At 33.8% G+C, this 17238-nt stretch overlaps 1 protein-coding gene across 14 annotated transcripts in view; it reads left to right on the plus strand.

Annotated features, from left to right (window-relative positions):
- The window catches only part of ADGRL2 (adhesion G protein-coupled receptor L2), a 184430-nt gene that overhangs the window by 100149 nt on the left and 67043 nt on the right, over window positions 1-17238 (plus strand). For all 14 annotated transcript variants that reach the window (XM_087866037.1, XM_045801926.2, XM_045801923.2 and 11 more), the window contains exon 3: window positions 2913-3126. In XM_087866037.1, coding sequence (XP_087722163.1) covers window positions 2913-3126 — 214 coding nt within the window. The remainder of the gene's footprint in view (window positions 1-2912; window positions 3127-17238) is intronic.

Genomic DNA, 17238 nt, shown 5'->3' on the forward strand with positions numbered 1-17238 from the left:
TCAATGGAAATAAGGGAGAGAGCAAGAATTTATAAAGGAGAACACTTATGATTCAAAATAATAGACATTGTAGCATTTAATAAAGCAATATGCACTATTAAGAACTCATTCAGTTCTGTGCAGGGAAAGCATGAGTACTATGATCTCTCTTCTCCAGAAGATTCTACAGGAAGAAGATCTTTCCGTCTCTTCTTCCTGTTCTTTTTTCTTACTTTACCTATTTGGATGACTATGGCTAAGGTTTAAAAATCCTCTCTCTGAATTACCAAAACAGCAGGACACTCAGCAATGCAAGTTCTTAAATATTTATCTTTCACAAGCAGAGGAAAATTAACTTAGAACTGTAAATGTAATACTGCAAGCTATCAATAACAACAAAAATTAAGGGCTTATTTTAAAAACCACAGTGCTTCATAATCAATCCTATATTTTTGACAAGTAGTAAAAGTTGTGAATTATGGCTCCAAGCCAGTCTTCTAATAATGTGTTCTAACATTCACAGTATTTTCTAATAATATGATTTATTCTTGTTTATTAAGGATTTATAATTACAAAGTATCTCTGCCTTTAAAATACTCTGTGCTTCAATTAAGGAGGGCACATATTGCATGGAGCACTGGGTGTTATATGCAAACAGTGAATCACGGAACACTACATCAAAAACTAAGGATGTACTGTATGGTGGCTAACATAACATAATACAAAATTAAAACAAGAAAAAGAGTTCGGTACAAAGCAATAAAAGCCTATAGCAAACTAACTAACTAACTAAATAAATAAATAAGTAAATAAATAAAAATACTCTGTGTTTCAGAATTTTGTACATTGTTTATTTGAATTTCCACACAGCTTTTGCCGCTAAAGTGAAGCTCTAAAGCATATATATATATATATTTAAGATTTTATTTATCTATTTGAGAGAGACAGAGCGGGGGTGAGGGCAGAGAAAAAAGCAGACTCCCTGAGCAGACTCCCTGCCGAGCTCAATCCATGTGGGGCTTTGGGATCATGACCTGAGCCGAGGGCAGACCCTTAACCAACTAAGCCACCCAGGAGCTCCCGTCTAGCTCCATTTCTTTATTCCTTCTTCCTTGATAGAGCACCTCTCCACACGCTTGTAGTAATCTCATGAGACCAATAAACCTTCTTAGTGATGAAACCCTCCAAGGTTGGGGTGGGCTGCAATCCTCTGAAGATTTCTGTGCTCCAAGTTGCGTCTTTCTCTGATCTCATCATTCCAATTACACCTTTAGTTTTCTCAGTAGAACTTAGAGCTCAGCCAATTGTGAGAATTGGTGATTTTTGAGTCATATCCAGGTGGTAACCCAGTCACCCTCCTGGCGGATTATTTGCCTGTTAGAAGGTGCATGTTTTACAGGGTGACTTTTTTTCATTGAATTAGTGAGAGGCATTGTACAGTAAAGTTGAAGAGAACAGGTTTTGGCATTGGATTGACCTGGACGTAACTCAGTTTTTGAACTTGAAGTTCATAACTTGGAACTGTTTCCTTCTGAATGCCAGCTTTTTTTCTATAAAAGGGGATATAAAGGATAATTTATGTGATATGGAGTAACTAAAAAGATAGAGATAAGAAAAAATACTAAAATTATTGCTGGTTTTCGTAACAGGAATGTTTGAGACGGTGACAGGTTAGAAAATTGAAACACAAAATTGAGGCAATGCTGGAGAAGTTTTTGTTAGTGGTAGCTAACCATGGGTGGAACACCAGCTCAGAGAAGATAGACTTCACTCACACATACTTCTTCCTGGCTCTTCTTGGCTTTCTCTATGTTTACTCTTTGTCCTGTGCAGTGTTACTACTTTATGGGTGCCCTGGGTGAAAACTTAAAATTCTAATCTTTTATTCCATCTGGGAATCTTTTTCAGCACTCACGAACAGAGGTTGTCTACACTCTAATACACCACACTTAAATTCATACGGCACTTTTAATTGAGCGCTGTGATGTACATGATCTTACTTTAGAGTCACACAGGTAGGAAAAGTCCATCACAGGTGTTTCATCTCCATTCTGTAGATGACAAAAGTGGATCTTAGAAAAATTTTGCCCTCCCTGAATTATATCAGCTTGTTGGACAGGATTGGGGCAGTGAGTGCTGGCTCCTTTGAATTCCCAACTGCTGCATTTATGCCAGTTTTAAGTAAAGTGTCTATAAATTGACATAAGTTATTGTGCCGTAAGTATGTTATTGTCATAGTATCTTAGTAATTTTGGGGGGGGGGTGGGAAACTGCTAAGATAAAAGTATTTTTTAAGATAATGCTACTAACAGCAATTAATATGTCTACATTAAATGAGAAAGTAAAGTCAGTGTGTATCAGAGCTTTTATTCCACTGCCTAAAGGAAGATTGTTTCTTGATTAATTGTTACATTTTGTATTTGTAAAACTTGTCATTATTTGTAAATCCATTGATTAGTCATTTTTCTTTGGATTTACTCAGAAAGAGTCACTTAGTTTCTTAATTTGAATAGATTATACAGAAAATATTTTGTTTGAATAATTTTAAGTTGTATTATACAGGTGAATAGTCCAGCTAAAGATACATATTTAAAAAACTAATAAATTCTTGACATATAGTAAGGAGTCAAGGAATTATTCAATAAATGTATGAAGGGATGACTTAAAAGACATACTTTTTGTGACACCTCTAAAATATAAACATGAATCATAGTACTTGAAAATGCCTTATTAAAATAATTAAAATTAAAATTAAATTAAAACAATATTAATTCATATTTATTTATAAATATAATATATTTATGTTATATAATATTTATATATTTTATATATAATATATTTATAAATATTTATAAAATATAAATATAAAAAATAAAAAAGCATAAATGTGTTGATTTTCATTTCTTTTTTCTTTTTTTTCTTTCATTTTTAAGGTTTCAGCAGAGCAGCTTTGCCATTCGGGTTAGTTAGGCGAGAATTATCCTGTGAAGGTTATTCTATAGATCTGCGATGTCCAGGCAGTGATGTCATCATGATTGAGAGCGCTAACTATGGTCGGACAGATGACAAGATTTGTGATGCTGACCCATTTCAGATGGAGAATACAGACTGCTACCTCCCAGATGCCTTCAAAATTATGACTCAAAGGTAAATACTTATGTGTCAATATCCCATTTTAGCTACTGGTAAAATTATTATAATAAATAAAACCCAAACTGGTAAAATTATTATAATAATTCCAAAGTAGATGAATAGAGTCCATATGTTAGCCCATTTATTAAACTGAATGAGGCTTTTACCTACTAATGTTGATTTCTGCTTTTAAGCTTTCAACATTTAAATCTCTGTCATTTTTATATAGTTTGATATATCAGAGAATATGCAATACCTATCTTTGATTTTTATATATCATAAAATACAGAGTAAGAATAATATTCCAAATATAATCTTGTTTTTTAGGTCTGCAGAATTTTGGAATATTTTTGTAACATTATGAGTGTTTAACTATCTGGGTCTTTGGCAATAATTGGTCCTTAATTTTTGTAAAGATTTATTTAGGGGCACCTGGGTGGATCAGTTGGTTAAGCACCTGCCTTCGGCTCAGGTCGTGATCCCATGGTCCTGGGATAGAGTACCTCATCAAGCTCCCTATTCAGTGGGGAGTCTGCTTCTACCTCTCCCTTTGCCCCTCCCCCCTGCTCGTGCTCTCTTGCTCACACTGTCTCTCAAATAAATAAATAAAATCTTAAAAGAGAAAGATTTATTTATTATTTTAGAGGGGGGAGGGGCAGAGGGAGAGGGAAAGAGAGACTCCTCAACCTGACTCCCCACTGAGCATGGAGCCAATATCAAGAGTCAGTTGCTTAACTGACTTAGCCACCCAGGCACCCTACCCTGGTCCTTAATTTTTTGATTAATATTTTTTATAGCAAAAATAAGCAGAGGAAGTACAGAGTTACCGTATTCCTATTGCTATAGAGGCACAACCTCCCCAGTTGTCGACATCCTGCATCTGGGTGGCTCATTTTCTATAATAGACGAACTGACATTGACGCCTCATTATCACCCAAAGTCCATAGTTTACGTGAGGGTTTATTCTTGGTGTTGTTTATGCTATGGGTTTTGACAAATTTATGACGGCACGCATCCACCGTTGTAGTATCATACAAAGTAGTTTTGCTGTTCTAATAGGTATGTAGTGATACGTCTTGGCTTTGATTTGCATTTCCCCAATGACATGTCATTATGAACATTTTTTAATATGCTTACTTGTCATTGTATATCTTCATTGGTAAAGTGTCTGTTCAGGTCTTCTGCCCATTTGTTAATCAATTGTTCATTTAAGAATTCTTTATATATTTTGGGGGGCGCCTGGGTGGCACAGCAGTTAAGCGTCTGCCTTCAGCTCAGGGCGTGATCCCGGCGTTCTGGGATCGAGCCCCACATCAGGCTCCTCCGCTATGAGCCTGCTTCTTCCTCTCCCACTCCCCCTGCTTGTGTTCCCTCTCTCACTGGCTGTCTCTATCTCTGTCGAATAAATAAAAAAAAAAAATAAAATCTTAAAAAAAAAAAAAGAATTCTTTATATATTTTGGGTAACAATTATTTATCAGATAGGGCTGTGGCAAATATTTTCTATCAGTTTGTGGTTTATCTTCTCATTCTCTTGAGCATTAGCTTTAAAAAAACAAACAAAAACAGCAAATTCAAGTTAAGAAAACATATAGCATGCTTTCTTTCTCTCCTTCCATATATTTATCTCATTGGTTAATATTGTGTTTTTAAAATGATGTGTTGGAGGGGCACCTGGGTGGCTCAGTAGGTTGAGTGTCCAACTCTTGTTTTCAGCTCAGGTAATGATTTCAGGGTTGTGAGATCAAGCCCCAAGTCTGACCTTGAGCTTAGCGGGGAGCCTGCTTGAGATTCTCTCCCTCTCCCTCTGCCCCTCCTGTTTCTCTCTCTGTCGCTCTCTCTCAAATAAAGAAATCTTAAAAAAAAAAAAAAAGGTTTTCTAAAAAAAATTATGTGTTGGAAAGTGTGCTTTAAAATTTAAAATATATAAATGATATCTCTGAATGGGATAATTGCCTTCCTACTTATAGGTAGAATACCAAAAAACTTCTGAGTACCAAAAAATTCTGTCTCAATACAGAGCACCTAATTCCTAGCCTCTTTTTTTTCCTCAATTTTGCACACTTGGCATCTTAATTAAAATTTTCTTATATATAAGATATTAAAATCATGGTTAGTTATGGTCAAACTATACAATAATATCCACCAATCGTAGTTATTTGGAACATGGAAATTCTCTGAAGGAACATTTAAGTATCACAGAGTTATTATATATTATTGCTATTGTATTTTGTTTACTCAGAAAACCCTTCATCTTTCTATTCAAAGCTTTCACCCTCTTCTCCTGCCTCTTTTCCCCCTCTGGACACAATATTCTATCTAACTTTCTAGCTTAATTACTAGTGTACCTTAAAGTAGAATAGCAAATTTTCTAGACTGGGGTCTGATTAGTGTAGGCAAAATGAAAACATTGAAAGGTGATAGATAAGAGGCAATGAGGAAAAAAAATGGAAAAACTATTTTAAAAAAATCCATGCCATAAGAATATGGGTACAAATTGCTGTAAAATCTCTGATTTCACAGAGAATATATATTAGCCATATTATAAGTAGCACATTATAAGTGGTTTTTCTTTAATGTTAATACTGGTCAAGATTTTTTTTTTTAAGGAACCAGAGAGAATAAATACAGTACTTTTCAAAGATTTCCATCAAAATGTTTTTATTTTGGGGGCACATGGCTGGCTTAGTCAGTAGAGCGTGTGACTCTTGATGTCAGGATTGTGAGTTCGAGCCCCACATTGGGTTTAGAGATTACTTAAAAAAATAAATAAGATCTTTTTTAAAAAAATGTTTTAATTTTAGTTCTTAAAGTGTCATTATTAAAAAGTTAAGGCAAAATCTCATTTGCATAAATAGCACTTGAGAAAGATTTTTAAAATTTAAAACAAGTTCTCTATGGATTGTGTAGCATTTGGAATCTGGCTTATAAATAAATCATAAAACTTAACTTACCTTCTTTGGAAGAATGGATTCGGTGCTCCAGTAAATTGTAATAGAACAATTTGCACGTAGTGTTTCAAAATTGGGGAACTGCCCATGCTAGGGAGACAATAACGGCAGCCACTAATAATGGACCATTTATCCATTCTTTACATGTTGAACTGTTTAATTGTAGTGATATTAGATGAGCATTTAGAAGTAGGCCAGAGAGAAGTGGGAAGTAAAGAATTATTATGTGCAATTACCTGTTTTTACAAAATTGACAAGCAAAAATCAGAGGAGTTGGTACAAAGAGAGGGTCTGGAAGAGCTGGCCTTGAGAAATTGTACATTGTAAATAACTTATTGTTTGTGGATGTCTGCATTTAAATACATAGTTCAATATCTAACAAAATGCATAAGTCTTAATCATATTTGTATCAAGTATAATTACATATTAAGGGAAATATACAAGATAAGTTATTTTCATTGTTTCATTATGTTATAAAAGAAGGGCTGCATTTTTGATAAGACTTTAAAAGGAGCTAGAGTTTGGGGGGTATTTAAATTCTGTGGAAGCATACAGTTGTTCACTCTACCCTTGTTACCAAAATTTCCAAACAATTTAAGATGTATTAGTGTAAATAAGGGGTTAATTCCAAAACTAGCTGTGGAACCCCCATTTTTAAATTGTTGTATTGTACTGGTGGCTTGTAATTATTTAGTCAGCACAATAACAGTTTAAACTAGAACACTTCAGTGACAGGAAGACAATATTAAGAGGACTTAAAAATGAGTTTGAGAGCGGTAGCTTATAAGTACTTCATTCCACATATGTCAGAATATAAACCTTTAAGGAAGTCTGCCATATTTGACTGGTATATAGTTTCAAATACTGTAAGAGAATATGTAGACAATATTTTTGCAGCTGAATTAATACTGATTAATGATCGAGTGCCCTCGGTTTTGTTTTTGTTTTTAAGTAAGCTCTCTGCCCAATGTGGGGCTTGAACTCACCACCCAGAGATCAAGAGTCTCATGCTTCACCAACTGAGCCAGACAGGCACCCATTTTTTGAGTATATCCCTGTTTTTTTAATTGAAAAATACTCTTACAGTGTTCACAAATAAAGAATTATTTTTACCATATTCCTAATAATTTAGCAAATTTTCTACTGATAATTTTCAGAAAATGTGATATTTAATAATGCAGAAAAGAGAATTTTTTGCTTTAAGATAAAAAAGTTTTCTCTCTAGAAAGCTCAAATAAAATCACTTGAAGTTTTCTATTAAATGTCTAAAATATGATAATGGAGATAAACACAAATTTCAATATCATTGAAATTAAAATATGTGTGTGTTGTATTTCAGGGCTTTTTCACCCGTCCCTCACTGTCATCACTTCAACAGTTGAGAGTCAAGTAAATAAATACACTTGTAATTTTGACTGTGGTGGTGGTAAAAGTATTAATAATTGTTACTCATTCTTCACTTTCTATTTCCTATTCACTCAAAAGTGTGAAACGCAGTTTCTATTAGAAATTGATGGTACACTTGTCTTATAAGTACAACAAATGGCTCATCCGAGAAAGTGAGAAATCAAATTCTTCCCTAAAATGCTATGTATTTTAATACTTTATAAGATAATCTCCTTTAGAGAGAATGTTTTTAGCACTCTTTGAAGATAATTATGAGGTACCTTAAAAAATTGTGCAACAGTTTTAGCTCTTTGATTTCATTAAAGCAACACAAAAAACCTTACTACTACTCTGAAGTATTTGATGAATAAGGAAATTAGAATTTTGCTAACAATATCGGGTTTCTGCGGCACTCAGGTACAATCTGGTTTCTTAAAGTGATGTGCTAAATTGTAACTGAGATCATCTTCCAGTGTCATTTATGACTGTCCCTTTGTTCATGTTTTTCGCTGTGAGAGCCTGTCCATTCTGATCAAGGTCGTTTGCTGCCCTAAGCAATGCTTTATAATATGCCCTTAAGTTTTTAGCACTTTGGTTTAGAGATCCAAAAGTAAATATGTACTTTTAAAAAATATTTAATGTCAGGTTAATGGGCATGGGTAGGTGAGGTTTTACAGCGGTTGAGTTAACAGAGTTAACTCGTACTATCAGATATGCATGAGTGTACCTTTATCAATCCAAAGAGGTTCTGAAATTAATGTGTTCTCCTCAAGAAAATAGAATTCATGCCTCAGTTTTTCGTATGGTAGGAAAGGTATATTTTGTATAATTGATTAAAAAATAGGCTATTGTTGTTTCGAAATTGTCCAAGGACAGTAAAGGACTGCCCTAGACATGGAGAACTAGCCTGGCTCCTTTAAAGCTTCTGGCCAAAATTTTAGCCCACTTGTAGACAGCAAGTGGCTAGAACCTCATAGCATAACTACATGATGGTTCTTATTAAATAAAGTTCAGTATATTTTTGGTTGTTATACTACCCATTTAAGTTTAAGTTTATTGGGTAACAAGCTTGCGCATAAATAAGTAGTTCAGCAAGCAGTTTTTTAAACAGATTTAACACTCACAAGAGTAGTGAAAGAACGCATAGATGAAGCAAACATAAATGCAAAGTTCACATTTGCTGGTGAATAGATGATGTCATTCACAGAGGTTCTGTAGTTTGAGCATACCAAAACTCTAGAGAACACCTGAGTATAGGGACAGAGGTAGAGTTGCCATCAAGGGAACCAGGACAGGCACAAGAAGATAATGTCTCATAAAGCCAATAGCAAAGTTAATAGTAATATCAACAGTAAAATAATAATAGTAAACAGTAAAAGACATACACTTTTTTCTTATTGATGTTGAAGATTTTTATTCTATCTGAACAGCCCAAATAAAATACGTAGCGTTTTCATGATAGAGTTTCAGAATAGAAATCAAGAAAATGACATTCAGCCTTGCCTAGACCAGAAGAATTAGGTATTTCCCTAGTCACAGAGCCCACAATTAAAAAATACATGACCTAGGTTTATAAAGCAGGGGTACAATTCAGGGACTTTTGTCTTAAAGGAAAAAAATCTGCTTCTAGAACTTGGGTGCAATTTCATTAAATTAAGCTAAATAAGTAGGTGACAAAACTTATTTCAGAGCCTAGATCTTTTCCACATTGGTTGGGATGATGGAAGTAAGCTCAAAAACGTAGGAATCAGAGTAATCTATTCCCATCCTGTATCCCATTCAGTAACTTTTCTATCCTTAAATTTCACTCTTCTAAAGCTGTCAGTGTCCCAACTTATTATCTCCAAGCACAATTATGTTTTATTTAACATGTCAATCCAACAACAACTCAAGTGGTTGCAGTTTCTTGTGTGAATTTGAAGAAATGTGTTATTGTATATGTATGTACATTACTTTTTCTGCTCCATGCCTCATTCCATTACAGTAGATACAGAGTGAGTCTCGAAAATTTAGCACATATTCCCAGCATGTTGTTAGAAGTAAGGCTCCATGGAAAAGACCATGCATGCTTTAGCCTGAAATAAGCACAAGGATCTTTCCCCCTGCCTTTCCACCTCCTGTTCTTGCTACCAGTCAAGGCACATAACTAGGGATCCTCTGTGGGGGTGGGGGGTGGGGACATATGCGATCGTTTATATTTTAAGAGAGTTACTGAATAACATTGTTAGAACTGCTGAGGAACTTGGGACCCATCATATTCTAATTCCCTTTCATTACATCAGGGAATAAACTGTCATTGCATTCAGTACATTTTGTCCACACTGCAGCATGTATTTTCTCCTCACTTATTTAAAAAATGTCTTTGGGAAGGTGTGACAACATGATATCCCTCTTTTCACTTTGTGAACCTTTAAAAAGGTTGAATTATTTGTTATAGGGACTGGAACTGCAATTTGTCTATACTAGAATCTCATTAACTAATATCTTAGTGACATGAAAATTTATTATTAAATAATAATTAATAACTAGTCTTAATAATTCTGTTATCTAGGTTTTAAAAATATGCTTCTGCTATTTTCAAGTATACTGATAAGATATTAAGTGTGTGTAAAATATTTAAAAGAGTTACTTAAATCCACACACATACATGCAGAACTTTACTATGAGAACTGATGAATATTGGGAGCTTCTCAAAATTTAACCAAGAAAATCCATTAGAATGCAGTCACAGTTCTGCCAGTATTCTCTGGGAGACTTCATGATTATAGATTTCGGTGTGGGTATGTTTTCCTTGACGTACAACCCTCTCAACTTTTATATTGATCATTCAGTCTTCGTAAAGAAACTTTGTATCCAAGCCAGAGCTGTATGAGAGTTTAATTATTTTTCTGTTTCCCGATCTCTCTTTATAGGTAACAATGTATTTAAAACCTGATTTCTAAGATATTCACATCCCTTCCTTATTAATGGAAGTTTTTTAGAAGAAAAAAATAAGCCAAATCTGCCTTTTCACCTAATTTGATATTTTATAATATTTTGGGGTTTTGTATATTTTCTTCTTGCATTATTGTAAATACTGGTCAGGGATACTTTTCTCTTGCTTGGTTTATTTATTCATTGAACCTATTCATTTTCATAGTATTTAAGCCTGCCATTTCTGAAGAACTACATTCTTACCTTTGTGCTGTTTATCCCAAGTGCTTTTATCTATCTGTGCTGTCAGATTTATCAGCCATTTGTCCATTAAGATGAAATGTATCTGGGGAAAAAATGAATAACTCAGATGCTACTTACCATCATCTCTGTGCAATATTCTTAAGTTATTTTCTGTTTGGTGATAGATTTCCACCAATTCTTTTACTCTTGGCTGAGTTGCTTTAAAACAACTAACTGGAATTACAAGCATCTCTCTTTGAGCAAGGATTGGGAGGTTACTAGGATAGACTCTTGATCCTTAGGATAGTAATAAATAACCATTAAAGCTCTAATTGGTATATCTAATTGGACACATACTTTGCATGTCACTTACTGATGGGCATTTAAACCAAAGCATTCATTATAAGAAGGGGACACTGTTGGCAGTAATAAACATGAAACATATTAAACATTCACATTTACTGTGCAAGTAAGGCTAATAATTTGTAAAATGACTTAGAAGACAAATAATCTAAATATCCCTTACGACCCCGCTTATCAAATGTAGAAGAAAGAAACAATGTCACATCAAAGATTCTGCCCTCCAGGGTCCTCTGTTTCTCCTTTTAAAATGAAAATTAGTAAAACATTTCTACTGGATAATGAGAACTGAGAGAATAAGTGTGAATTGCCAGTTTTCTCTGGTACTTCTGGTTAATATGTGGGTTTTTAACCTTTTATATTATGTCTTTTAGTCAAGGAAGCTAGGACCAATTTTCCTCAGGACAAAACATTACTGATCTTCTGTATTTCCTAATGATTATTCAGTGAAGTAACAGGTTTGAATAATTCTTTAAAAGTTTGAATTTGATTTTGGTTTTGGATTCTGGTCGGATGAGGGAAAAGGAAGTTAGTTTTCAAAAGGAAAGACATATCTCATTTCAACTCTGGTGACTTCTTTTCAGTTTTTATTTTTAGCATTTGTCTTTATTTCAACCAAAGTAGAGAGGTGAAGAAATAAAATAAAAGCAAACGTGAACATTGATTTGACATACAAATTTCAGTATTATTGTATATAATCTCTTCATAATGCTTTTCATAGTCTTAGGTATTATTTACTCCAGCTTTCTCCTTTGAAAGATGTTTCAGATGAGGTTACAATGGTATCTCAATAGTACATATAATGTCATACACCTTGTAGTTTTTACTCAGAACATTCCTGACTTCATCACACTAAAATATTGGTTTCTATTTACAAAGTCAATTTAAACATTAATTATGTTAACTGACAGAAACCAAGTCCAATTTAGTATTATATTGCCTAAATGTACTACATTAATCAATGTTAAATAACTAAATGAAAGCACACTGTATCTGCTTACATAAGACTAGTTTCAAATTGAGTACTTTGTTTTGTACCTAAGTGTGATTTCTTTTTAGTGTATGGCTGCTCTCTGATGGCATACTACTAGTGTCATATATAAATATGGCTTACAAGCATCCTTTTTAAAAATGTTATACTTTAAACAAATAAAAATAGATGCTTAATGAGTTACAGAGAATAGAAATTAAATTTTACTAGATTTTAAAATCAAGACCTTCTCACTATTTTTTTCTTTTTATTTGGCTTTCTCTCCCCATTCTCCACCAAAAACTCATAGCCAAATGCTACTGAAATGCAATGTAATACATATTTTCTACTATTATAAAAAATAAATTATAGATTGTAACTTCACTTAAGAATTTGGAATTATTTTTTATATGTAGTGCAACTTCTGATCAGCATGTTTATTACCAGAAAATTAATACATGTATTCATTGAAGCTTTGGAATAATTTCACTGTCTGAAAATATACTGTTTATTATTTAATATATTTTATTGTGCAATAAATAATAAAATATAATTTTGAGTGAAGATAAAATCTTCCATTCTAACTTCCATTTAGTAGAGAAAAAAATCCTTAGTCATTGTTTTATTCCAAATCCTTACTTTATTTTCTTACTAAGCGTTGAGGAGCTCTGCTTTGCCACTGAAAAGCAGGTAGCAATTGTGGATCAGTATCATTTATAATATATTCTATTGGCTAATTTTATCAAATGAAGAGAGAAAAATATTTGATATTAAATAATTTTAAAAGAACTCAGCTGTCATTAATATGGCCTTACTAATATTTCTGTATATCACATAATGAAATTGTACCTCGACCATATTAGCAATAGCAGCAATAACAAAAACAATGCACTACTTGGTATGTAGCCTAAAGAAAATTACTGTGGTTAATTACATTTCTGATAGCATTTGGATTTATCTGTCTTAGAGGTTTTAAAGACCTATTCTTTTTACATTGCTGTGTATTTTCTTGAAATACCGTATAGCAATTTAGAGTTCTTAATGCTGCTTGCTATTCCACGGTAGGTTTGGACCTAATATTTCTGATGTTTCTAGGAAAAATCAAGTTTTGAAGAAATGAAAAGAAGTGAGCGATTCTGTAGTCTTGATATTTATTTCATATAAATCAGTCAAGGGTATTGTTTAATGCATTTCTCCCAATATTTCTTCACATCATATGCAGCCAGCTCAGACATGCTTTTAGAACTCACCTAAAACACTCCCCATGGCCTTAAAGAAAGAAAGTGTCTGAAATGATAGTCACTCTGTATAAGCTGTCTTGAGATTATAGCGGTGGTCTTTCTTTTCTTTTCTTTTCTTTTCTTTTCTTTTCTTTTCTTTTCTTTTCTTTTTTAAGACTTATTTATTTGAGAGAGAGAGAGAGAGGAAGGGGCAGAGAGAATCTCAAGCATACTCTGAACTGAGTGCAGAGCCTGACTTGGGGCTTAATCCCATGCCTCCAAGATCCTGACCTGAGCCGAAACCAAGAACTGTACCGCTCAGCCGACTGAGCCACCCAGGCACCCAAGCAGTGGTCTTTCTGTTCATTTTTTTCAGACCAGAGATCTGTCATTGTTACTGAATGCACCTGTAATTTGTGAAAATATTACTGTTTCTTCTTTGGATTGACCTCGAAGCTAATAAATCTTAAATGTCAGAGCCGTTGACTTATACAGGCTCTTCTAAGGCATTGTTAGGGCCCCTTGCAGTGTGCTCAAAGGGTCATATGTTTTTGTAAAGTTTGCTGAAGTATGATATTTAAACACAATCTTTTAAGCTTTTGATTTCATTCACTGACTTCTCTGTTACACTCCCCTCATTTATGGTCACTTAGGAGTAGCCAAGAGCTACTGGGATTCTGTTAAGTAGAGGTTCAGTTGGTGATAAATTCAGTTTGGATTTAGTGGGGTATTTTTATGTGGTTTGCAGACACTCATGTACAGTTTAGTTATTGCTAGCTATTCTGGTGAAGAAATGGCCTTTAGAATTACTCCTATTATTCATTATATTGCCTTACTGATTGTGACATAAATGTGCAAGGCCAGATGTCATATTACAATTTGAATGTGTCCTGTAGCACCTGAAATATGTGGCAAGTGGTGGAGAAATAATGTTTGAAATGTATGGAGCCAGAGCTAGTCTGTGAAATCTTTTCAGTCATTAAATGTATTAAACGGTAAGTGGGGGATTTGGTCCTCGTATATAACTAATCAAAACAGAAGTTCTCTCCTGTATATTCTTGGGGGAGTACATAGACAACATTTCAGATGTAGTACTTACAATTATAAAGACAACATACTGTTCAATAAGTATCAGATAAGAGAGAATTTATCAGAATACCCATATTCATGGGGCATAGGCTGTCACAGTTCAACAGACATGATCACCTATGACATTGTAGGCATATACTTTATGTATCCTAACCATCAGTAATAAATAACAAATTTTGAGCAGCTGTTCTAAAGGAAAACCAAAATTGTAGAAAGTGACACTGTGAAATTGTTCTATGTGAGACAATGGTAGAATTTGTGGTCAAAAAATTAGTAAGGAAAATATCATAAGGGAATGCTGGCAATTAATTTATTAAAATGTTATTTCAGCTTTCTGGATTTTGTTGCTTTTGATACTTGGTGGCTTTGAAAAATGTGTTGTTCATTGTGATTTCTTTCTTTCCTTCTTTTTTTCCCCCCTAAATAACTATTCATTTTGGTATCTGATTTTCTACTTGTAATTTTTCTGTTTTTTTTTTCTTTTCGTTAAAGTGGTACCCCTAAATTTTATAAGCTTGGACCTCACAAAACTTGAATCTGCCCCTACCATTTTTATTTATAATGTGATGATTTTGAGAAATTGGCAGTGTTCTACTGGACATTCATAGCTTGATGTATGCATTTCAGGACATTCCATTGTATCTTTTTTATTTTATTTCATTATGTCTACATTATATTCTAAAGATTTAGGATTTGGGATGAGAATGTGAAAAATTAAAAATTTAACAAATTTATTAAGGGGCATTAATTAAGTAGATAACAAAACATTTATTCATTAAATAAAAGATTTAAAATAAAAAACCTGTTTTCACTGTTTACATTAAATAAATGCTTTGTTTAAAACCTTTCTGTTATGATGTAAGCTAAACTAAGGGAGTTTTAAACTAAATGAGGTTTATACAAATTTTTAAGAAATTGTACTAATGGGCTTTGCTTTTACACTTTTCTCCCATTCTCCCCATTCCCTATTTTTGGAAGTTTCCTTCACCCTCAACCCACAGTCCTATAGCCTTTATGTGGAGAAAAAAGTATTTTTAAGTCACTTTTCTTTAGTAATCATTTCAGTGGGTTTCTGTAAGATCCGTAATCAAAAAATGTTTTAGTAAATCACACCTTTTTTTTCTTTATTACTCTTGGAACTTGTCAAAACAATGTAGCAAGAAGAGGCAAGAGAAAGTATGCTGATTTTTCTAGGATATGTTATAATTTGTGTTTTTTTATCCATACATCAAATTATCTTATGACCCAGTCCTAAGATGTTCTCATTGTTAATTCATGGATTTCTCTCTCTATATATATATAATTTAAAAAATGTTTATAAGTAACTTTTGAAATCTGTTTGTGGGTAGTTAGGTGAATGAGACTATGCTATTTGAAAATGTATATAAACAAGTATGTTAGACAGAAAGATAAATAAGGGTCATTACAAATACATTATCTGATAAGTTGATTTGAGACCTTTATATGTGCATTGCCATTTATTTCAACCCTTGACGAGTAGACCTTTATTAAGCTGTGATGATTAGTGAATATGAAATGTAACCAAGATTATTTTTTATTCAAATATAATTTAAATATTCATCAAAGAGAAGTTATGCTTGAGACTGACAGAGACTATTAACATCAAAAAATATAATTAACTGCATTGGGTATCATGAAGCAGAGTTAGCCAAATAGCCGAGAGGTCTAATTGCTCTAGAGTTTGAGAAGCAATGGTTTTATTTTATGCGGTAGCTGTGGAATTAATAGTAATGTGGTTGCCTATGTGGGCCAATTAAAAGCTGCCTGTTAAGGTTCATTGCTCTATAGGAAACCCACTGAATATCGCTTAGTAAACAGGATTGACATGTCAGTGTGTACAAGAAGATGAAATACAATAAAATCTGTGAAAATGAGAAGTATCATTAAAAGAACTGTTTTTGAAAACAGTTCATTAAACTCTTTACAATAACAATGTGGTGGTGGATGTTGTGGTATGCCCTCGGATTCCCCATTCGGGACCAGCCGGTCTTTCCCCCAACCGCCAAAGGAGTTGCCTGCCGAGGGGCTCCCAGTGAGTGCCGGCCCAGGACTGCTTTGGGCTGAAGGGACCTTAAACCTTTCTCCCGAGAGGCAGCCCTCATTGAATGCTGGAGTACAAAGGCTTGGCCTCCTTATCCTTTGCCTCATTTTGAGACAGTTCTGAAGGGCCCTCCCAACTCCAGAGCTCCCTCCCTGAGGAATTTTCAGGGCCTTTGTTGCAGCCGCATTAGACTTCTACCCAGTTCTGCTTTCCTGATAGTTCCAAGAGCACTGTAAACCTCCCACAGATCTCTGCCTCAAATTCGGCTTCCCTTGTTACCCAACCTAAGAAGGGTACTAATAATAAATACAAGAACAAGTCCTGTCCTTGGTACTGGTTACGTACATTGTAGGAATCTGGCAATTAAAAACCAAAATAGTTTTAACCCCTCTCCCCCAGTTGTCCAATTCAGGTCTACAGACGGCATTTTATCTTTGTCTTTTTCTTTAATAAAGGTAATATTCTGACCTTTGTGGTGCTATTATGCTTTTTAGCTGAATACAAAAAGAAAGCACTCCTGATTGAACTCGAAAGATTTTGCCTTGCCCCGGCTGTAGAGATTTAAAAGTGGGCCAGCATTCTCATGGCATTTTGACATTAATGAGGTTGTTGAAATGGAAAAGTTGAAGGGTCAAAGATAAAAACAGTATAGCAAGCTCTTCTAGTGTTTCTTTTTCTTAATAGTGATCTATCAAATATACGTAATAAATTGACTGTGATTCCTAACATAAAATTTGTAATGTTATGTGTTAAATGGAGTACTTAAAGGATTAGAATACTTTTTTGCAAATAAAAATAATTCTAACAGTCCCTAGCTATAAATCACACAACCTCAAATACAGTTTATTAAATTATGATAATATTATAGCTATCTGGAACTTTTATAAGATATGTAACAAATTTTAAATAGCTTTGTAGATCTTAATATGTATCC

This window comes from Ursus americanus, chromosome 12 (assembly GCF_024610735.1).
Source record: "Ursus americanus isolate L20-20 chromosome 12, mUrsAme1.1.p, whole genome shotgun sequence".
NCBI classification, from domain to species: Eukaryota; Metazoa; Chordata; class Mammalia; order Carnivora; family Ursidae; genus Ursus; species Ursus americanus.